General features: G+C 44.4%; 1 protein-coding gene across 2 annotated transcripts in view; it reads right to left on the reverse strand.

Moving 5' to 3' along the window:
- Positions 1-24,688, reverse strand: part of SLC39A13 (solute carrier family 39 member 13) — a 584,382-nt gene that overhangs the window by 520,769 nt on the left and 38,925 nt on the right. For both annotated transcript variants that reach the window (XM_044082895.1, XM_044082894.1), the window contains exon 2: positions 13,670-13,783. In XM_044082895.1, the coding sequence (XP_043938830.1) occupies positions 13,670-13,783 (114 nt within the window). The remainder of the gene's footprint in view (positions 1-13,669; positions 13,784-24,688) is intronic.

The following is a 24,688-nucleotide window of genomic DNA, read 5'->3' on the forward strand; positions in this document are numbered from 1 at the left end:
TATAGAGATGAACCCTCTAGGGGGTGAGAGGGGGGGTAAAGTTAGCACTGAACCTATCTGCCAGGATGTTGGCAATATCAGTTGGTTCTGTATATTTAGTCCCATTGTGCTGTAACTCGGAGCAGATCTGAGTGTTGCCATTGAGATTCTTGACATAGCTATAGAATGCTTTGTGGTTGTCTTTAGAGTCAGTGACAATTTTGTTTTCGTAACTAGCTTTGGAGGATTTTATGAGGGATCTCATTTCTTACTGAGGTTGACCAGGGAGTTCCTTCAGTCATGGGATTTTACTCTTTTTTGCAACAGTTTCTTTCTTCTGTTGTAGAGTTTGTTTATGGCAGAGGACCACCAGACTGGCTTCCTTTTTTTGGAGGATTGCACCTTGGTCCTATTAGGGATAGCATGATCCATGCACTCGTGTAAGTGCTTATAAATTGCATTTGTGTAGGATTCAGCAGTCACTCCTCTATTGTCCGTCTGCATGGGTGTCATGAAGTTTGCCATTTCTGTATTAAGAAGTGTGAAGTTGGCTTTGGAGAAGTTTTTTTACGGTGGTTTCCCTAACTGGGGGTGGGGGCGGGATGTGGATGTCTAAGGTGATTAGCTTGTGGTTGGATCTGACCAACGAGGAATTGACCTCTGGTGTGGAACACCGGCTGCCCATGTTGGTAATGACCAGGTCTAGGATATTGCTGCCTCTGGTGGGGGTGTGAATAAGTTGATCCAAGGCATTGGGCATTGAAATTTATGAATTCCAGAAAACGTTGAGCAAAAGAGTTGGTACATGAGTAGTTTTCCCAGTTAATGGTGGGGTAGTTGAAATCGCCCATTATTAGGGTGTTGGGTTGTACCCTAATACTTTCCAGTGTATCAAGGAATGAGGAGTGGGAATCCTGGGGCATGGTGGGGGGTCTGTAGCAAGCTACAATTTGGACTGCGGTCTTGCCCAGAGTTAGTTGCACTTGGATAATCTCGGATACATTATGCTGTGCAATTAGCCTGGAGGTGTGGATATCCTTAATGAATATTGACACGCCTCCACCTTTAGTGCTTCGTTTCAGGTTAGATGGCCAATAGGTGTGGTATGAATTATAGCCTGGTAATGCAGGGGTGCTCTCTGGAGCTCTGAACCAGGTCTCTGTCACTGCACAGATGTCGATGTTCTCCATTTTAAGGAGTGCCTCAAGTGAGTGCATTTTGAGGCTTAGACTTCTAGCACTGAGTAGCATTACCCTCAGATTTTGCTTGCTTGTACCTGTTACGGTGGTGAATTTGTCATTTGAATCTTGCCTAAAAAAAGGCACTATAGGGGTGGCAAGAGCCTTAGCCAGTATCCGGAATCCCAAGGGTGACAGGTGCAGGCCATCTCTGGCAAAGCATCGTGGTCTGTCGATCATGTTGTCCCAGGCAGACAAATACTGGATCCCCTTAGAATGACACCAGAAGCTTGAACAATTGTTGAAGTCTATCATTTTGTCCTTGTACTGTGGTATCATTCTGGGTGATGGCAGGATGCTACTCAAAGCTAGGGTCATACCTGCCTGGGCTACAAGATCGGAGAGCTCCTCCATGTCTCTTTTCATGTAGTCCAGGGAGGTAAGTCTCAGGTCATTCACACCAACATGGACGATGACAGTGTCATATTTGTACATGTTGTGGAGTGACCAGAGTGGGTGCATTATGTGGCGGATCCTGGCACCTGACAGGCAGCTGACAGTAACTTTCTCCTTGTTTAGCCTGGTAAGTGGAACATCAGTGTGCCTGACTACAGTGTCACCTATGACTAGAGTGTTGGGTACATTGCTATGCCTTATGGGCTGTAGTTGAGTGGCACACGGAGTTTGTGGGCTGTGTGTCATTTGGGTTGTGCTGGGGGGTGGAGTTTGCTTGCGTTTCTGCTTTGGAGGTCCCTGATGCTTGGGCAGGTTTTTATTGAGAGCCTCCACTAATGTAGGTGTGTGTTTTGTATTTCTATGCATGTGTTTTGGTGGTGTAGGTTTTGAGGGACTATGTGATGAGTGTGGTGTGGTGCAAGTGTTTACCTTCTCCTCTTGACTGTATTGGATGAAGAGAGTTTTGCTTCCTATTTGGCTATATAAGTGCATCTCTCACAGTTTGTAGTATTGGGCGGTAGGAGGAGAGGGTTGTCTGTGTACGAGGCAATTTCTGCATTGCCCCAAGATGCCCAGATTCATCAGGTAGACAGGAGAAATCACCGTGAGCTGACCCTTAGACATGCCTGGATAGGTGCTTATTTATTAAGTACTAAAAACTGCTTTCCTCTAGACAAGTGAGGAAAGTTGAGTGTGTAGTAATTTGCAGCTTATTTAGTGCTTACAACGAGTTCTGAACAAGTGCTGAGTTCAAAGAAACCGATTTGAGTGCTGAAACTAGAAAACTGGCTAGTTCTAAGAAACAAAATTAAGCTAGAAGGCTTCCCTCCAACACAGAAAGGCTTGGGGGCTCAGAAGCCTACAAGTAGTCTAGACCACTTACAGGAAAGGCAGGAAACAAGCTTAAACATTTTTTCTCTTTCCCAGATGCTCTCTTTGTACACAGTAGGAGTGCCTGAAATCAGAATATGATCTCACTGCACTCAGTTGAGTGAGCAAATAAGATGGGCCCATAAGGAGCATCCAAACACAAATTTACAAGAGGGGCGGGCAGTTTCAAAGCCACCAAGATCAACACCAAAACAGAAACAGAGAGGGTGGGTGGGGAACTAACTGAAAAAACAGAGTCAAAACTTCCAGTTCAGTTAATATTCAATGCAACACAAATAAATCAATTAAAATGCTGTATTTGAAAAAAGTGCGATAAAAGGTACTTAAATTCTCTTATACGTCCAGTTGAATACAGCTAGATCTTAGCCGTCCAAAGCTACGTGATGTAAGAAGGAAATTTTTCAGGGTGAATTTACATTTCTTGAGGTTAAATATAGCTTTGATATCCATAGGTAAGGCATTCAATAGCTTAGCAACAGTGTAGCAATATAGACATTGCCCATGTTTTTTGTTTGTCCTGTATAAGTTATTATTTGTTTATCTTCAGAAAGGAGAGCCCTGGTAGGTATGTAGCTTTGTAGAATTGACTTTAAGGCAGGGCAGTTTTCAGGGTTGTATATGGTTTTGTGAGAAACAGATACTTGGAGGTAGTTTAGATGATGTGGGAATTCCTGTCCATCGAGTGCAGTAAGAGCAGTGCAGTGGTGTATGTAGTAAAATGCAACTATAGCAAATCTAGCGATTTACTGTAGCAGGATTCAGGTTTACTTTTTAGTGAAACCTGAAAGCTGGATAGAATGGGATCACCATATAACAGAGAGGGGAGCAAGTAGGTTTCGGCAAGCATTGCTTTGGTAGATGTACTCATAAATATTTTATGCTGATACAGCATCCCTAGTTTGTAGTACATTTTCTTGATAGCACTGTGCATATGTAGATCAAAGGTAAGTTTACTGTCTATTTTAACTCCTAATAATTTGACATGTGTAACAACTTCAATTTCTGTATTATTTAACAAGTATATCTTAAAGTCAGATGAGAGTGTCTTAGGTGTGAAAAGGAGGAGATTGGTTTTATTGGGGTTGAGCAATAATTATGCCCTGCAGAGCCAAGTTTCTATGGAGAAGAAGGCATTTGGCTTATTTGCCTAAGGTGGGCTATGTTATTAGAGCAGGCGATGAGAGTAGAAGCATGGAATTTTGGATCAAGGAGCTTTGATGGGAGGCAGTGTGAAGATTATTTATGAGGATTTTGAAGAGGAGGGGCCTGAGAATGGACCCTTGTGGAAATCCTGTTAGTTAGATATTGCGAGAGACAGCCTTGTCATGTTACACATTGTTGTCTGTCAGAAGGATAGCTGGTAAACAACTATTGAGAGGGTGGAGAAAGACCCAGAGAAGGAAGTTGCTGTAAATGTTTGGGGTACGAGACCGTGCCAAAGGCCTTAGAAAGATCGAGAAGTATTACTGAGGTTACTTGGCCAGAGTGTCTAACTTTATTAATGGAATCCATAAAGGAGATTAGTGCAGTAGTTGTACTATGTGCTGGCCTGAAGCCGTGTTAGGTGAGTAAGTAAACTGTTGTGGAAAAGGTGGTTAAGGAGTAGTTTATGTACATATTTTTCTACCAGTTTGGATACAGGAAACAGGATAGCAATGGGTCAGCAATTAGTTAATTCATTAGATTTCCCTCATTTGTGTAAAGGGGTTATGACAGATCTCTTCCAAAGGGTGGGGACATGGGATTCTATGATGGATCTATTGATGAGAATACTGACAGGGTATGCAATTGCAGCTGAAACAAGTTTTAAGTATTCAGAAGGGAAGTTGTCAGTGGAAGGAGAACACTTTTAATCTTAGTATTTTACATATATAGTTTGTGGGTACTGGATGTACAGACAGGAAAGGAAACTGAATGTTTGTTGCAGAAATATTTTTGGGGGAAGGGAAGAAATTATGGTTTGTTTGGGAGATGTTTGAGAAGGAAGTGGGTTGAGATTACTTGTAAAGTTCAGATTTATGGGCTTACTAGGATCATTGAGTAAGTTAACTATACTTTCTATAAAGCGGGTGTTAAACATATCTGCTATTTGGGATGGAGATTTATCTATGGCTGGAGATGGGTTTTGCTTGGACCCTGGGGTGAGGAGTGATGAGAGGGTATGCCAAATATGTTTTGGGTTGTTTTGGTGGTCTGTAAATTGTTGTGAGAAGTACTGCTTATCACTAATTACCATTTTCTTTTTGCTTGGTTGAGTAATTGTCTATAGTTTTGTAGATTAATATAATTTTTGTTCTTGTGTCATTCCCTCCAAGCTTTATCTCTGATTAGTACATTTTTGTAGACTTAATCAGCCAGGATGCAGGACTGATTTTTGTTCTTTTTGTTCAAAGTGGGGCTAAGGTACTGAGAGAGTTAAGAAATAATCTGTTAAAGTGACTGACAGCATCATCTAAGGGTACAGTTTTTAGTGTGGACCAGTTTAATGATTGATTAAAGATAGATAAATTACCCAAGACTTTGTAAATGTGTTTTTTGAGTAATTGGAAGGTTGTCCTAGAAGTATATGCAGGCAGGTGGTCACTTGAAATATCTGGCAGAGTACCAGAGTTAGAATATTTATAGGGATCCAAGACCAAGATCCAGTCCAGAATACATCCTGGATTGCTGTTTTTCTGTATTCTAGTAGGCATTGTAATGAGCTGTGTATATCCATAAAGATTTATACTATTTACTGGGAAGTCAGAGATTAAGTTTTGCCAATTGACATTAACATCACCCATGCTGATTGTTTCGTTGGATATACTTTGTGACATCCTGGAAAGGATGTCTTCTAGCATTGGAATATTGTGGCCACGGGAAATGTACTACTGTAATATATAGTTATTTAGTTTTGTTAATTTTTAAGGAGGCTATAAGAATTTCAGCATTACTGAATGTCACTATGGGCTAAGAGTAAGAAAGTATTGTGTATTACTTGGGATAAATTAAAGCTACTCCCTCCTTTTTTTTTTTGTTTTTTGAGTTATATCAGCTCTTATTATGTTACATCCTGGTGGGAGTAGTTCAGTGTCTTGGATGTGTGGCTTTAACCATGTTTCTATAACTGCAAATTTGTCTGGGGAGTGTTGTGATAACCATGTGTGGAACTCTGAAAAGAAAGAAAACACAACCAGGAGCTCCAAAAGACCAGGACTTCAGTCCAGAAAATACCCTTTATTATAAAAAAACGTAAAACCAAACTGCAGGTCACAATGTGAAATAAGAAGTTATGTACTCACCATAACGTTCCATCTGAGTAGGTAAACTTCATTTGTCAGCAACCTATGGGAATCGGATCAGACCTCGGATCCGAGCCGGCAGTTTTCAACAGCTTTAGATCCGAGCTCCAAGCTCCTCCCCCTACCCATAATCCCCTGCCAACCCTGACTGACCTCAGATCAAGTTTGCCCAAAAGCAGATACTGCCCGAAGACAAATGCTTTCAAGATAAAGTGGGTAACACCCATGGACCCGAGTATGAAAACACTCATAAGTGAAGGGGCAGGAGGGAGGGACGGTTGCTGACAAATGAAGTTGACCTACTCAGATGGAACGTTATGGTGAGTACATAACTTCTTAATCTGAAGTAGTTAATTTAATTTGTGCAGCAACCTATGAGACAGAGTCCCCAGCTACCTGAACCTTGGGCGGCCTTCATGGAAGGACGTTTCGGAGCACTGCAGAGCCAAAGGATAATTTATAGTGATTGATAAAGGTATGAGATGAGGCCCAAGTGGCTGCTGAACAAATATCATCCAAAGAGACTCTAGCTCTAAAAGCCGCAGAGGTAGACATAGACCGAGTAGAGTGGGCATGGACTCTCTGAGGTGCAGGCCTGCCAGAACTTTCATATGCTAAAAGGATACACTGCGAGATCCATCTAGACAGCGTGACTTTAGACACAGATTTACCAAAGTTAAATTTGGCAAAGGAGACTAACAACTGGTCAGATTGCCTATGACCAGATGTCCTGTGGCTGTAGAAGCGAAGTTGTCTATGCACATCCAGTGAGTGTAATTTATATTCCCCTTTGTTTTGGTAATTAGGGACGAAGACTGGTAGGTTGATGGACTGGTTAATATTCGATTCAGAGGCAATCTTGGGAAGAAAGGAGGTATTGGTCCTGAGGTAAACTCTATCCTTGTGAAAGGTCAAATATGGGGGTTTTACACAGATGGCCTGTAGCTCAGAGACCCTCCCTTCGAGCCGAGGTGATAGCGACAAGAAAAGCCGTTTTCCTTGACAAGAATTTAAGATCTACTGAAGCTGCAGGCTCAAACGGGGGGAGCTGTTAAGGCCTGAAGCACCAGCGTTAAATCCCAAGGAGGGACTACATCCTTCACTGGAGGTCTGTGCAGAAAGGTGCCCTTCAAAAAGGTCTTACACAATTTCATGGTGATCAAAGTGCCCAGTTCATTTCCCATGTGGTAATGAGAGATAGCTGCTAGTTGAACCTTGACTGTGGAGGAGCTAGCCCCCTGATGAAACAGCCCTGACAGGAAGTCTAATACCGCTGACAAAGGAGCTGTGAAAGGATCCAAATTTCGACGTTCCGCCCAAATGGAGAAACGTTTCCATTTGCTACTATAGACCTTTCTAGTAGAAGGCTTGTGCGCTGCTACTAGAATAGTTTCAACTGGGGAAGAGATACCGGGAGTCCTAGCTACAAGTGGAACTGGAGCAGCCAAGCAGATTCGGGACTGGGAGATCTAGGGGGTGGGATATTAGATCCGGACAGGGATCCAGAATCCAAGGGGGATTCACCAGATGAGACCAAAGGTAAGGGAACCAGGGTTGATGAGGCCAGAATGGGGCAATGAGGATTATCCTGCTCCCCAACCGGCTGGCTTTCTGCAGAAACTTCAGCATCAGAGGAAGAGGAGGGTAAGCATAAAGTAGACCGGGAGGCCAAGCATGCACCAGAGCATCTCTCGGAGGTTCCCCGAAGGGGGAAATGAGAGCGAAGTAGTCGTAACATTTTGTGTTCGAAGGAGAAGCAAAGAGATCGCAACAGGGTTGACCCTATTCAGCGAAAATCTGATTCGCTATCTCGGGATTCAGAGACCACTCGTGTGGTAACAGAATGGTGCGACTTAGTCTGTCCACTAGGATGTTGGACCGCCCCGGAATGTGCGTTGCTATAAGAAAGCGGTTGGTGGAGATCGCCCATTCCCACACCCTCATGGCCTCTCGACAGGGTGGGTAGGACCTGGTTCCCCCCTGTTTGTTGATGTACCAGACGGCAGACATATTGTCTGACTGAATCGCAACAGTTCCTACAGGAAGAAGGTGCTGAAGTGCTTGCAACGCTAACAACACTGTCCTCATCTCTAGGACATTGATATGCAGACAGGTCTCCGTGGGGTCCCACATGCCTTGGACTGTCCTGCCCGAACAATGCCCCCCCACCCGAGGTGGGAGGCATCCGTGGTCACCGTGGCTAGGGGAGGGGCCATAGAAAAGGGGCGTCCTTCCTGGAGGTTCGGAGATTGGAGCCACCATACGCGGGCCCTCTTGCAAGCCCTGCTGAGGGGAATGGGATGGCTCAGAGGAAATCGAAGGAAGGACCACTGGACCTGGAGGGTCCATTGCAAGGCCCTCATGTTCAAACGCGCCATTGGCAAAAGGTTGATTGCCACCGCCATTGAGCCTAGAGCCCTCAGGACCAATTCTGCCGGAGGAGCTGGAGAATGTAGAATGGCCCGCACATGTAGCCTCAGGGTTCGTAGCCGGTCTATGGTCAAGAAAGCTAGGAGCTGGTTTGTGTCTAATCTTGCCCCTATGAAGTCTATAGTCTGAGTCGGGGTAAGAGACTACTTCTCTGTGTTGATAGTGATCCCCAGCCGGGGAGCTAGATGAAGAAAGTAGTTTCTGGCTGCACAGAGTAGATGCCTTGTCGGGGCGGTCAGGAGCCAGTCGTCCAGGTATGGGTAGACCTGGATTCCCTGGAGCCTCAGGTGGGCAGCAATCACTGCTAACACTTTGGTGAACACCCTGGGGGCTGTGGTGAGACCAAAGGGAAGGACCCTGAATTGGAAATGACTGGCTCCTAGCCGGAAGCGGAGGAACCTTCTGGATCGCCTGTCCATCAGAATGTGATAGTACGCATCCTTGAGGTCTATAGAGCACATCCAGTCGTTCTCCCGCAAAAGGGGGAGAATGGATTGAAGGGTGACCATGCGGAACTTCTCTTTGGTTACGGACAGGTTCAGGGAGGAGAGGTCGAGGATAGGTCTCAAGTCCCCTGTCTTTTTTGGCACCAAAAAGAACCTGGAGTAAAACCCTGACCCGCACTGGTCTGGGGGGACGTGTTGGATGGCTCTTTTTTCCAGCAACTGTTGGATTTCTGTTGCTGCGGCCTCCCTCTGATCGGGTGGGACATCGGGGAGGTATCTGGGGCTGCGTGGGTAAAGAGAAAAGGGAATCTGATATCCTCTGGATATAATGCGAAGCACCCAGCGGTCTGTCGTGATGGACTCCCAAGCTGCTAGGTGCTTCGAGAAATGCCCCCCGACTGCCTCCAGAGTGGAGCAGTCGGGCAACCCCTCAGGGGTGTTGCGTGGGTTGATCCGAGAAGGGTTCTCTGGATCCAAAGTTGCGTGGGCCCCCTCTGCCTCTAGGGCGGCGTCCACCCTGCCCTCCTCTGCCGCAGAAGGGCTGGGGGTCTGGAGAGGGACGGGACTGTTGCGACTTCCGGAACCACATCTTCTTCTGTCCCTTTTGGTTCTTGGAGAAGGACATCTGGGGAGCAGAGAAGCGGACTCTGACGGCAGACAACGTCTTCCCGTCCTTCTCGCTCTGGACCAAAGTATCGCAAACAGTTTTGCCAAAGAGGGCAGAACCATCGAAAGGGGCATTAGCGAAAGATGCCTTGAAGGGTTCCGCGAAATCACAGTGCTGGAGCCAGGCCTGACGCCTCATGACAAGGCCCGCTCCGCTGGCACTAGCAGCTCCCTCCATGGCATGGGATAGAAGCTGCATAAAGGTGTTTGGTATGGATCGGAGAGTGGCCATCTGGGTGGAGTGCAAACGTTTGTCCTCCACCGACATGGACTCGGGGGGCGACGTAGCGTACTCTTTGATAAGGTCCCGCTGCAGCCGAAGCACATGTGCCATGTAGTTCAGTGACCTCACAGAGAAGGTAGCCGAACAAAAGACCCGCTTCCCTAAATGGTCCATCGACCGAGACTCCTTGCTCGGCGGATGAACCGAGGGACTCTCCTGAGCTAGTTCCCTCTTGGTGGCAGTCGCCACCAACATGGCATCTACAGGGGAACCCTTACTCCAGTGGGACTTGTCAGAGGGTGGGCTAAGAATTTTGTCCGGGCACTTGGGGACTGGCTCCACAGTGTCCGGCTCCTTCCACGCCCTGGTAGTAATCAAATCTACCAGGGGGTCGGCCGGAGGGGACACCCAAGAGGTAGACAGGCCTGCTTCAAACGCCTCCAGGAACACGGATTTGTCAGAGGTAGGCTTTGGGGCAGACCACCCCCCCCTTTATCCTGAGCATCTCCATGACGTCACCAAATGAGACATCTTCGGGGGGGTGATCTTGGGGAGCCTTCCCCCTCCTCCAAATCCATGTCCTCAGTCAAGGACTCGGGGGCGTCCAGGTGCCTCCTTTTGCACTTTCGCTTGTGAGGAACCTCCTCGGGGGGGGGGGGGGGGCTGTCCGAGGAGGTCTCACCAGCCATGTCTTGTTCCAAAGGAACGACCTGGGATGTCAGGGCAGGCTGTCCCTGGGGCTGGGTGATGGAAGTCGGGCCCAACAGAGAAGGAGTGCAGGGTGGAGCCGTGGCAAGGGTCGGGGGCCTGGAATCTCTCGACAGGGCCCTCTCCACCACGTCGAATGCCGAGGGAGAGCTGCTCTCTCTGGGATCCGAAAGCAGACCCTCCCTCGGATCCGATGGACAGATCGGGGCCGGCACCAAAGCGATCGGATCCGATGGACCAGTATGCGCCGACCTGGACGGAGCCGAAGGCATACCGATACTGCCAGATCCGAAGCTCAGCCCTGGGCTCCGAGAGCTCGGATCTGAAGAAAATGGACCCGACAGACTCGAGGGAAGTGTCGGCGCCCAAGTACCTGAGACTATCGGCACCGACACACCCCCGGCTCCAAGGCTGCCCGGCTCCGAAGACTCCGAGCCCGGGAAGCGGGAAAGGAGAAGGAGCTATCGGGGCAAAAAAGGGGTCAAGCTCCCCCCCGGGGGGGGGGGGCAGGAGCACTCCCATCTGCAGTTGGGCCTGGAGGAATCTTCTCATCATCCGGTCCAAATCTGCATCCGTGAGACTTCGGTTTGATCTCCTCAGGACCCGGTGAAAAGCACGGGGACCGGATCTGAGACGGAGGAGACCCAGAAGTCCTGGAGGGAGAAGACCGCTTAGCCAGGGGGGCCAAAGCGGAGGCCTCGGCCCACCGCTTGTGGTGCTTCTCCCTCCTTTTCTCTTTCCTGGCCTCCCTCTCCTTCGGGCCTAAGGCGGGAGGTTGAGTCCCGGCCGGGGGGAGGGAAGCCGTTGTGGCAGCCGCCGCAGCGGGAGCCACAGGAGGACCGGAGGTAGAAGCCGAATCCGGGGTCAGAAGACCCGCCAGAATCAACTTGGACCTCCGGTCCTCGAGTGCCCTGGGGTTGAATGCCGCACAGATGGAACAACCAGAAGACAGGTGTTCAACCCCAAGGCACAACACACACCGAGTGTGGCCATCCGCCGGGGACAGCTTATGGCCACACTCGGTACACTTAGAAAAGATCAATTTTGGAGCCTCAGCCATTTTAACTAAAAGGGAGAAACACACACGTTAGGCCCCAAACACACACACACATACAACCCTAACGGAACCACAAAGGGAGGGGGAGGTAAAAGACCAAAAAATATATAGTTTTTTTCTCACAAAAGTCTCGAAAGCTTGGAGCTGTAGATCAAGCTGCTGTTGGATAACCGCGGCAAACTAGATCTGAGGTCAGTCAGGGTTGGCAGGGGATTATGGGTAGGGGGAGGAGCTTGGAGCTCGGATCTAAAGCTGTTGAAAACTGCCAGCTCGGATCCGTGGTCGGATCCGAATCGCATAGGTTGCTGCACAAATTAAGTTAACTACTTCAGATCAAAGGTTAAGCGCTTTCGTCTTACTGTACTTAATGCACCATCAGAATCAAATAAGTCAAAGCGGCTGAATACTTTTTTAAAAAAGGGCGGAAAAAACACTCCCCTTTTTTATCCAGTCATTTAAAACCACATAATATTTCAGAAAAACTTGTAATATTTAAAGCTGTAGTATAAAACAATCAAATATAGAGCAATCAAATGAACTTAATACAAAGCATTTTCTCACCTAAACATTATTTCATTAGTATTCTTATCAAGATATATTTTTATCAAGTTATAAATATTTTTTGTGTATTTTATATTTTGTGCGATCTATCCTGAAGTTCACTAGCTATGGAAATACTATCATTTAAACCAGGTGGGACAGTGGCATTAAACCTAAGCTGCCAAAACATAACCCTTCGCAATAACCTGTTCTTTCAATCTCCACAGTAAGCTGATGCGCTAATCTGTTCTACAACAAAAAATTAAAATTTCTCATATCCTACACGTTAGTGAATGCCTGGCTAAAGTACTTTGTTATCATTTCATTGTATGCTGTAAGTGTGCTGGTAAATACGCTTATTAAAAGCATTATTGCTTTTACCAATATAAAATGCTCGACATCGAGAGCAGACAGCAAAATATATCACTTTTTCTGAATTACAATTAAACCTTCCTCCCCTGGTATATCCCTTGATTTCATTATACAGCCAGCCATTGTACTAGCTTTCAATAAACCTACATTGATTGCATCTACCACATTTCAGGTTTTTCGGGAAACAAACTAGGGTGTTGATAGGTGGATTTTCCAAAATGTTCTTGAAATTACTCCTTTTATATGTGAATGTGGGCTTTACATCACTAAATCTTTTTGTAACCTCATCACAATGAAAAATAAACCAATTTTTAGAAATAACATTCTGAATGCCTTTTGCATCAGATAAATAGTGTAAACCCTTCCCTGGATTTCCTTGTTCAAGATCTCAGGACTGTTTTTTGAAACCCCCACACATTTCCCTTTCCCTGCCTTATCTTCTATGCATTTGTACTGCCTACTATTTACTCTTCCGTCTTTACATCCATATATCCAGCAATCCCTCAGTTTAACCATTCTTCACAGTGGTCACACTGACTCATCCAACACATTCTTATATTCCACCCTCTGTTTCACCTCTTGTTTCCTCTGGTGCTTCCTTTTCATCTTGCTTTCTGTGGTACGTTTGTGCTAGTGCACTCATAACTAATACCACCCGTTGTCAAGTTTGAACTTTATTATACCAGATGGATTCCTATCTTCTCACTTGTATGATCTCCATCTCACCTACTGAAATATGGATTCCCACCAGGTCTGACCGTTAGTGTTCAGAATCACCTGGATCTATGCTTGAAGCTCCTGAGCCATGTTATCTGTAACAAAGTAAATACCCTTGGTTTTGTGAGGGTTTCCCAATCACCATACAGGCCAGGTCACATCCAAGGTTAAACATAATACCCCATTTTTTATCATGCTGTACCCCTTCTCCTCCTCCTGCATGAAAACAATGAAAAATATCACTATGGTTTGTTTTCTTTTCTCTTAATAGATGTGCACCAATGTCATTATTTAAACTATGACTTAATAAAGATGTTTAAATAAACTCACTTTGAAATCAAGCTAGTAAAGTACAGGAAATCACAACAAAATAATAAAAATCCTAACTTAAAATCTATAGAACCGAAAGAAAAAAAATAAATAAAAGATGTAAACTACACTGCAAAATGGCAACTGACTGCCAAGTCAGGCAACTGTACATGTTGCCTATAAAAGCAGGATGGCACAGGAAAGAACTGAAGTGAGCATGACAGACTGCCCACCTTTGTAGAACAGCAGGAGTCTTAAGAAATACAATCACAAATAAAAATGTATGTTGTGCCTTTCCAGTGGATCAAGCAAGAAAGTACAATACAGGTGGATACCTTATTACACACAAAAATTAACTCTAAACTGCCCTTCCTGTAGCTATACATTTTAGAAAAGTTTCAGTTTTGTAACCATACCTGTTGCTGCACTGCAGGAATAAGCCCAAGCCTCAGGTAGGAGATGCAAGAACACGTCTCCCAGCAAACCCCCAATTGCAAAGCTGAGCAGCAGTTTCAGTCTCTGAGAGCCTTCTGTGAAAACAAAAAAGCATAGCAGACATCAGCAAAGTCAGTAACCTTGATAGAAATGGTTGCTACATTTTCAGCTGCATAATACAGTATCACCTAAACAGCAATACATTGCGTTTTACATGCAAAACTACAGATGCTGGGTAATACAGCTGCTGTAGGTAAGCCAAAAATAAACTGTAGGTCTGCACAAACATAAAAAACTTCAGGATTTGTAGAATCCAACAAAGGCAAAATATAATACAATTTTCTCAGTGATCAAAATGTCATTCAGTGGTCTGTAATGGCCACTAAATATCCAGCATTCCTTCAGGCCACAGTCAGAATGATAAAAACAAAACAACTTAAAAATTATCCACCCAAACACAACTTAAACCAAACAACATGCTTGCTAAATCTTGTAAAACAATGTGTTCACATGCCTCCTTTGCAGTGTACCATGAGTGTTTTTTTAAGCCTGTTCTGTTAGGTTAAAGTTTATATACTGCTTACATTGTTGTTTCTATGTCATGTACAGCAGTTCTTTACTATAATGGTATTACTTTAAATACATGTATTACTTTAAATAAATGCATTACTATAAATGGACACTATAATTTCCATATACAGCACAGATTGCAATCTTCTGGTATTTATCACAGCATCTGCTGGACTGTACAGACAGATTTCTAGAAGAGACAAGTGAGTCAGAAAGAGGAGTGATGGTTACATCAAAACATTAATTCTATAAAATTATGTTAAGAGTGCGTGACTACCTGGTTTAGAGTACTTATAACCTATTAGTTACATATGACCACTTTGAAATTGTAACTTGAATCAGCACTTGAGAGTTCAAACTCAGATACTCTTGCAAGCCAAACATTTAACTGCCCATTAAAGGACAGCTATGTACTAAATCAAACAAAGTGTCCCTGGCCATTTTCTCTTACAATCCGATAAATGCAGTATACAAAAATGTTAACAGAGCATTAATCAGTAGTACTTTCACTATTCAGTGGTGGTGCTGCGGTGGCGTTGTCGCCTCACAGCAAGACGTTGTCCCGTTCGATTCTCAGCTAAAGCGTCTTCTGTGTGGAGACATGCGTGAATGGGTGTACCTTCGTTGAAGGTTGTACGTCAGGGCTGGCAACTCGGTATGTAAAAATCTGCTGCCAATCATTAGCGGACCGGAGTTCCGCTGTGGCGACCCCTAACCGGGAAAAGCCGAAAGATAGAACAACTTTCACTATTCCTCATATCCTAATCCTAGAACCGCAAGACATATTTAATAATACTAAAGATTCTCACAGTGTTGTAGTACCAATTAAATCACCCCCGCCAATCTCATTTCATCCATTTTAAATTGTGTCTTCTGGACCTAGTCCTAATTCCATATACAGCTCACCCCTCAAGCCATCCCTCCAGCAGGCATAAAAAGCCCAGTATTTATTTAATAACAGCACTGCAGTTAAGAATGTCATTGTTTAAACTGTGACTTAATGAAGATGTTTAAATAAATTCACTTTGAAATCATGCTAGTACAGGAAACCACAACAAAATAAAATTCTGACTTAAATGTATAAAACAGAAAAAAAATCTTGATGGATTGGCTAGTGTGAATTCAAAATTAAATGTTTTTCAGTTTCTTGATCTCATACTCCAAAAACTGTGTTTTAATGTTGTTTTTCTTTTCTGCAGAGACTGTGAGGGGTGCAGTTTACTGTAATGCTGTTTAACAAGAAATGCAGCATAGCAACTTCTTTTACAACAGTAAAAAATGATCTCACATGTCCGTGATCACAGCATTAAATACAACATTTTGTCTCAATGTTTAGAGAGGATTATCACACACCACTCACTTTAAAAAATTATCAAATACATCATAAATCAGTTACATACATACTTGCAATAATGATAGATTTTTGTGATTCATGTCTGTCCTCTTCAACCGTGAGAAAGTACAGTTGTGTACCTACCATAAATGTAGACGTTAGAGTGTATTCACTGCTGCAGCCATTACAATTGGGTTATCCTGCTGGCAGGCTACCCGCAGTCGGCCTGAATTCCAAAGTCCTAGTCCGGCGTCGGTTGCTGTCGCCTCCTCCCTGACGTCAGTGTGCCAGGGATATAAAAGATGCAGCCAACGCCATTTTCTTCAGTTTTTCTTGCCCCAGATGTCAGGTGCTCCCAAAAGGGTAGGCTAATTTATGCCAATAAACATGCATGCAGTAAATCAAAATTCTACCTTCATCTATAAGCAAATACACCACATAGGTTGTATATAATAGAGAAGTACAGATAAGGCCCAGAAAAGGAAAGGGGGATGGTGGGTGAGTAACCTGGACTGCAACAGTGAATACACTCTAACATCTACATTTATGGTAGGTACACAACTGTACTATGTTCATCGTGTTTCACTGTTGCAGTCATTACAATTGGGTTGAATCCCAAAGCTAAGGTTGGGCGGCTGGGGCTAAACAGGATTAGGAGAGGATATGAGGCCCTGCAGAACTGCAGTGGCAAAGCCTGCTCTAGATTTAGAGTAGAGAGGTAAGTGATAGTGCTTAGTAAAAGCATGCACTGAACTCCAAGTTGCAGCCTCTAAGATGTCTTTGGTTGGTACTCCTCTGAGGAAGGTTGCTGAAGTGGCTGCTGCTCTGGTTGAATGTGGCCTAATGCCCTTAGGCACTGATTTGCCATGCTGTGAATAGCAGAAACGAATGCAGTGGCCTATCCATTTTGAAATAGTATGCTTTGAGATGGCCTTTCCTTGTGATCCTGCAGCATATGCCACTAGAAGTTGCTCAGTCTTTCTGAAAGCTTTGGTTCTGTCCAAGTAGAAGCGTAGCTGCCTGTGAATGTCCAAAGAATGCAGAAGTCTCTCACCCTTATTCTGTGGGTTTGGATAAAAGGTAGGCAAATGAATTGTTTGATTCAGGGCCACACTGGACACTACCTTAGGCATAAATGTCGGGTTTGTCCTCAAAGAAACCCTGTCCTGATGGAAAATGATAAAAGGTTCCACAGCCATGAGTGCCTGTAACTCTGAGACTCATCTTGCAGATGTTATTGCTAGGAGCAGAGCTGTTTTCCAAGATAAGAATGTTATATCAGCTATAGAGGCTGGCTCAAAAGGAGTCAGTGTGAGTTTTTCCAAGACATAATTTAGGTCCCATGCAGGTATTGGTGCTCTCCTTGGAGGTCTTATGTTTTTGGCCCCTCTGAGGTATTGCCTTAGTAATGGATGAGAAAACAGAGGTGGTTCTGTATTGCAGTGAGCTGAAATGGCAGAGACATGAGCCTTAATTGAGGAAAAGGATAGGCCTTTGTCCAACATCTCAGTTAAGTATTGTAAAATCTGAGGAATATTTGGTACAATCGTGTCAATTCCTTGTGCCTGGTTCCAAGCACAGAATCTCTTCCATTTTTCTGCATAAGATTTTCTGGTGCTAGGCCTCCTGGCCTCCAAAATAACATCCATCACTGCTTTAGACAGAGGCGTGTTTCGAATGGTTACATTATCAGCCATGCTGCCAGGTTTAAGGTCCTGAGATGGCTGTGCAGGATCTGTTTTGTTGGGTCAATAAGTGAGGAATTTGAGGCAATGTCCAGGCTGGGCATTGAGACATGCTCTTTAGGATTGGGTACCAGTGCTGGTGGGGCCAGTCTGGGGCAATCAGCATCATTTTTGGCTTCTCTTGTCTGACCTTTAGGAGTACCCTGGGGAGGAGAGGCAGTGGGGGAAAGGCATAAACTGTTAAGTTTTTCCAGCTGAAAGATAGAGCATCCACTTTCCATGCTAGCTTGTGATAAGTCCTTGTGCAGAATTTCTGTAGTTGGCAGTTGTGAGGCGAGGCAAATAGGTCTATGTCCGGGCATCCCCAGTTCCTTGTTATCATGCTGAAGACTTGTGCATCCAATTTCCACTCGTGTGGATCCATTAGGTTTCTGCTTAATTCATCTGCCAGAGAATTTATCCTTCCTGGCAGGTATTGTGCTTGCAGATGTACTTGGTAAGTCAGTGCTGTGTCCCACAAGGTCATGGCTAGTCTGCAGAGGGGGTAGGAATGTGTGCCTCCCTGCTTGTTTATGTACCACATGACTGTAGTCTTTATCAATAGTTGTCCTGGATGAAGTAGATCCTTGAAGGCTGTCAGGGCATTTTGAACAGCTAGCATCTCTTTGTGATTGATATGCAGATGCATTTGGCTTGTGACCATGTGCCCTGAATACATCTTCCTGCCATATGGGCCCCCCAGGCATAATCTGATGCATTTGTGGTTAATGTCTGCCTGGCTATGGGTAAAATGAAAGGCTGTCCCTTGTTGTGGTGACAGGCCTCTGCCCACCATCGAAACTCCTGTTGCAGGCAGGGAATGAGGGTAATTATTGTTTCCAGGCTGTGGCAATGTTGAGCCCAAACACTTTTTAGATACCACTGTAGTTTCCTCATATGCAGTCTTGCATATGGAATTATCAGAATGCCATGAAGCCCAAAGCCTGCAGAATTTTTCATGCAGATAACTGGGTCTTTGTTGCCAAAATCTGAAATAAGTAGTCAGTTGTCTTTGTTTGTCTGGTGTGAGATAAGCCATCTGGGCAGTTGTATTTAAGCTTGCACCCAGAATATTATCTCTTGTGAGGGTACTAGTTTTGATTTCTTTTCGTTTACTGTGTACTCTAGGCATGTCAGTAATCTTTTTACAAACACCAGATGCTGTAGTAAAATGCCCTTGTTCTCTGCTTGAATAAGGCAATCGTCCAAGTAAGGATAAATTTGTATTCCTCTTTGTCTGAAAAATGCAATTACTGGTGCCAGGCATTTTGTGAAGACCCTGGGCACAGTAGATAAGCCAAAGGGCAGTGCAGAGAATTGGTAGTGCATTGAGCCAACTATAAATCTGAGGTATCTTCTGCATGAATGTCAGATTGGGATATGCAGGTATGCCTCTTTTAGGTCTAAAGTCACAAGCCATGCCTTCTTGCCCAGCATGGGCAGAAGCTGCTGCAGAGTCAACATTTTGAATTTCGGAATATCCAGAAATGTGTTTAGAATAGACAGGTCCAGTATTGGTCTCCATGCATTGTCCTTTCTGGGCACCAAGAAGAGTCTTGAGTAAAATCCTAGCCCCTGCTCTTGCGGTGGCACTCGCTGTATGGCCCTCATGTCCATGAGGGCTGAAACTTGTTTTTGAGCCTCTGCCCATTGATTGTGTGGCAAGTCTGGCATTCTGTTTGCCCTTGACAGGGTGTGAAAATGGAACCTGTAGCCTTGAGAAAATATATTCAGGACCTGTTTGTCCTGGGTAATCATGTGCCAATTTTGTGGAAAAAGTGCTAGCTTTCCCCCTAAAGGGGCTGCCAGAAGATAAGTGCTTGGTGCTGGCAGGGGAAAGTCATTGAGACTGTTTCCTGTATGGCTGTGATTTATCTTCTCCGCTTTTGGAGGTAGAAGCACCCCATTGTTTAGATCTGTATGAGCCCTGGGGCTGGGATCTGCCTCTGGGGCATCTGTATCTGACTCTTTGTGGCCTGTCTGACACTGGAAAGGACCAATTTTTTGCAGGCCAGTTCCTGCTAAATCTGGGAGGTTGTACCTGTAAGAAATCCTTGACTGTTTGCAAAGATTTAGCTTTGTCCTCCATTTTCTTCAACACCTCTTCTGCTTTAACACCAAACAAAGTATCATGCTGTAATGGAGCATCTAACAATTTTGCTTTAACATGATCAGGCAGATTCTGTTCCTTTAACCAAGCATGCCTCCTAATGACAGAACCCGTAACAGCGGCCCTGCAGGAGGCCTCCAGAGAATCAAAACCACATTGCAAAGTATGCTTTCCCACTTGTTCAGTTGCATGCAGTAAATCCTGCATTTCTTTGTTTTTTGCACATTCAGAATTTGTCAACATTTTCTGTTTTAGTAGTGACATAAGATACTGTTGATATTTAAGCATATGAAACTGACAATTTAAGGCCCTTACAGCCAAATTAGCAGAAGTGTAAATCTTTTTCCCCCATCTGTCCAGGGCCCTAGAATCCCTATCAGAGGGGATAGGGTTTTTTGCAGTGGACGCCGTAACTCCCTTGGGACCCTGAGATATAGTTTCTGGGTCAGCAGCAGGGTTTTTATAAAGAAATTTATGTGAATCAGGAACCCTGTAGTATCTGTCTGGCTTAACAGGAGCTGGAGGTAAAGAGTTAGGAGTGAGACTGGACTCTATAAATACATCCTCTACAATGTCTAAAACAGGAGGAATAGCAAGGGGCCTGTGCTGAGGTAGTTAAAGAAAATCTCTGAGCCTTTTCTTAGATTCTGAGTAATCTTGGCTCTCCCAATGAAAATGCTCCCTCATAGTATGCAGGGTCTCCCCAAAAGAATAATCTTAAGGAGGAGAGGCTGAAGGGATAGATTCTTCAGCATCCGAATCCTCATAAGGACGAAGAGAGTATCCCTGTTCAGAAGAGGAATCAGAGGAAATGGAAACCTGATCTGAAGATTCATATTATGTCTCTTGCCTAGGTCTCTTATCTGGAGGGGGATGGGAACCCCTGATCAAAGTAATTAGGTCTTCGGCCATTTTAAGCATCTGTTTTTTAGGCATGGAGGCCTGTCCAGGGGAATGTTGTACTTGTTTCTTTGTCTTTAGAGGTGCTTTAGTCTTTGCCTTTGAAGCTGAAGTAGTTTTTACATATAGCTGTGTAGGCCTGAAAACCCCCTCAGAAGCCGATGCCTGCTCAGCGACTCTGGACCCATCTGGGGGAATAGTTTCTGAGGGTCCAATACCTTGAGTTTCCAGCGGTCTAGTCGGCTCCACGTGGGAGTCAGAAGCGGCCTGTGGCTCTGAGGTAGCAGGCATCAGGGGCTGCAAAAGCGCCTCACTGAGAACCGGCGACTGGCCTAGCCGAAGCCTTGTCGGTTTTGGACCTCGGATGCCTGTCCTTTTGTCTTTGCGCTTTTTATAACTTCCGGTAGTCTGCTGTTCCGACGGCATTATATAATTAAATCTTCTACCAAAATAATGAAATGCAAAATCGTACTGACGCTTAATAGTGCGTTGGTTAAATCTAGCACAAAACCGACAACTAGCAACATTATGGTCAGGGCCTAGGCAAGGAATACAGTAAGAATGAAAATCCTTATGAGGTATTTGCTTCCCACAGGAAGTACAATTATTAACTTTTTCTGACATCGGTCTGGAGCAAGAAAAAAGTTTCCCCAACGGGGTACTTAGCTTTAATGAAGACTTCAGAGCTGAAATTCGAACTTGAAAATCTCAGGAGTTGGCCGACCGGCACTTGCAAACTGCTTTTGCTTCGGGCACCGCGCAGCAAGAAAGACTGAAGAAAATGGCATCGGCTGCATCTTTTATACCCCTGGCGCACTGACGTCAGGGAGGAGGCGACAGCAACCGATGCCGGACCAGGACTTTGGAATTCAGGCCGACTGCGGGTAGCCTGCCAGCAGGATAACCCAATTGTAATGACTGCGACAGTGAAACACGATGAACATCTAGTTGCCACAGATACTAGTTAGTTCAGCACCTGGCTGAAAATGTTCCCAGGTTTAAACTCAATCCCACAATTCCCATAATGCTCTATATCTTCTCTCCTCACCCTTCCTCTCTTTACCAGAGCTCCTCAGTGCCAAAGAGCAGCAAGCATTCTAGAAATAACTATTCTTACACATCAGGAAAACTAACTATCCCTTATCTCCTGCAAGGAGTCCTAGCCAAGGAGCAATGGGAAGGTAGGTATTTTAAAGTGGATAGACGTGGACCATTAAGATCCAACATTGTGGTAACAGACTAGAAAACGCATAAATATCTTACATGATCCAATCTGTCCACTTCACCTATTAGTACAGGGTTTCTAGCTTTTCTTCTTGAAAGAATACTTGTGAAAATAGTAGACCCAAAGGCACACCTAGACCTGGAAACAGCATCCATCTTATTGTGTCAAGCAAAATTATGCAGAAAAAGCCATGTTGCAGCTGCACAAATGTCATTCATCAAAGCACTGTTAAAAGGGCCAGCAATTCTGGTTTGTAAGACAAATTTTATTAATTCTGGTGGCAAAACCCTTACATTCAAAGTTACCTAAACAAAGAGAGTTTGTGTACTTTTTGTGCCAGTTTATTAGACATCTAAGAAGTGAAAGAGCTAATCATTGTTTCTAATACCTTTAGAGTTATCCAAGAAAAACACAAATGTCTATACACATCTAGGAAACGTAATAAATATTCTTCTCTACTGGAGTACTGAGGGGGGAATAAAGGCAAATAAACTTACTAATTTAAATTCATCTCTGTGGCTATCCTGGGCATAGAAGCTAGGTTAGTCTGGAAGAAGAAACTGTCTTTGTGAAAGATTTACATATAAAAGCTTCAAACTAAAGGCCTACAGTTCTGAAACAAATCTTGGGGAAGTAATGGCTATGAAAAATAAGGTTTCCCATGATAAGAACTTTAATTCTGCCATAAATCTGTTAAAATGGAGGCAGAATTAGCTTCTCCATTATAAAATTCAGGGAATGTATGCCATCAGTCTGACCTCCTGAATGTTGATTACCACAGTAACAACAGTCAGAAGGTAAAACTCAAAAATAAAAAGAAACAAATATGGGGGGGCAAGCCTCTCTGCCCCCCCCATATCACCAGCTAATTGTATATACAAACTCAAGATCAGACTACAGCAAGTAAAAGGCCAACTCCCAGACACATGATGTACAATGATCACACAATACAGGCTTCCTGTTATTCCCATAAGTCAATAGTTCCAAAGTTGACAGATATGGTTTGTTCTGACATTCACTGAGTATTTCTGTTGACCTATTGTCACGAACCCAAAATGCAGATACCAATGAGGAAAATTTCCTTTTGGGGGGGGGGGGTGCTTAATAAAAACCTTTCAAAAATGCTTTACAGAAATTCAGCAAAGACAGGACATAGTGATACAAGCCCTGTAGAAAATTAAGGATCACTGCTAAATGCACTTCATCTGAAGAAGACACAGACACAAACATGACAAAAAGTTCACTATTAAAGCATAAAAGGGATCAGGTGGGGATGAAAACTGGCTGAACATTCTGTCCTTACACTTGTATGTGAACCTGGTTGAAGATGGGCAAAGATTAAAATTTAGACTATCCACACAGGGTAGGCAGAGTCCCTTGCCTTCAATGTAACTGGAAAAAAAAGCAGTTAAAAGAAGGAAGTTGGCTGTCTGGGTGAGGCTTGCTGTATGGGTGGGTCAAAAAATTCCTGAAAGGGTTCAGGTGAAGAAAGTTGTCTAGGAACTGAACTTCTAATGGACAAAACAGGGCTATCTGAATGACTTAAGTCTTGCTCAGCATTATGTTTTTTTTTTCCAAGAGCTTCAGAATAAAGGAAAGCATGCAGGAATGTCAGGAAGCGATTCATGAATTAGAACATCCCTGGATGTCTGTCCTTGAGATGGAATTAGGGAGAAATAGTTGCTGCATGTTGTGTTGGGCAGATAGACAGGAAGCAACAAGGTTTGTCCCAACAGCAAAAAACAGACCTCACAAACTAAAGACTTGGGGAACTCTCATCAGCATCAGCATACAACTGTGTAGAGAACTAGCCTATAAGGAAATGTGGGTTGCAATCAGAAGTCACAAGACAAGGCTGCCCATTTCCTCAGCTCCATGAACACTCAACAAATGGGTAAGAGTGCATTCCACTTTGCTTGTGTATGTTACCTGAGTGGATGACAATTGCACCCTTAGGGAGGTGGGCATGCAATTTCAACAGCATCACTCTCATTTCCAGAATATTTATATACAAGCTGACATTGATCTCTGATCAAGTGCCTTTGACTATCTGCTCTAAATTCCCCCACCCCAAGGCAGATGCAGCTATGCTGACTGCCCCAAGCAAGGGAAGGTGGAGAAATGGAGGTCACCTGCAGTGAGGGTGGAGAAAACAGTCTGCTCAAAGACAAATCTGGAGTGTGACTCCATCAAGCAAGATGCTGATGGCACATTCATGTGATCCTTATCAGGGTTGTTGTGGGGTCCACTCACGCTAAGATTAATGAACTTGGGAGTATCTCCTGCAAGGTCCTCATTCACTACCTCACTATAAAAACGGTCAATGCCATGAGGAAGAAGCTGAACCCTAGACTAACAAACTGAGTTTCAGTCCTCTAGAAAGCTATCCCAAAAAGCAGTGTGTCTGAGGAGTATCCTATAAAAAGGCAGGGTCTGTCATGGCTCCATCTGAAACTTTGGGGTGCTTACCATTACCACCAAAAGACTGAAACAGAGAAAAGCCCCCCTCTACTTGTATCAATGACCTCAGAGTGTAAGCAGCTAGGAGCCAGTTGTCCAAATAAGGGAAAACCCATTACTCTGACGCCATTGCAACCATACATTTGGGGAACACTTAAGGTAGCTGTAATGCAAGTGAATGGGGGGGGGGCTCTGAACTGGAAGTAAATTAAAGTTATGTACTTAACATAACTATGCAGCTGTGTTGCCCATTTTCATTCTTCCTCAATGTTTGGGCATCAGATCTGACCTTGGATCTGACTAGGCTGCATACACTAAACTTTTGGATCCAACTCACAAGCATCTCCCTCTACCCATAATGCACCAGTCAGCTAGCAATACCTCAGACTGAGTTTGCTGCCTTATAGAACCTAAAATAGTGCAAAAAGCAGGAAAGTACAGCAGGGTTGGCACTTAAACCTGGAACGAAAGGCTCCACAATATCCACAAGATCACTCCAGAAGATAAAAGGAAGGGAGAAGGAGGGTGGGGAGTTGAAGAAGAAAGAAAATGGACAGCACAGATGCATAGTTATGGTGAGTGCATAACTTGAATATTTGATGTTGTCCTTTTCATTCTTCCTCAACATATGGGACAGAGTCCAGAATCTTGGGTGGCCCTCACGGAAGGATATTCTGG

The sequence above is a fragment of the Protopterus annectens genome, chromosome 9.part0 (assembly GCF_019279795.1).
Source record: "Protopterus annectens isolate FY-2018-M chromosome 9.part0, PAN1.0, whole genome shotgun sequence".
In the NCBI taxonomy this organism is placed as follows: domain Eukaryota; kingdom Metazoa; phylum Chordata; order Ceratodontiformes; family Protopteridae; genus Protopterus; species Protopterus annectens.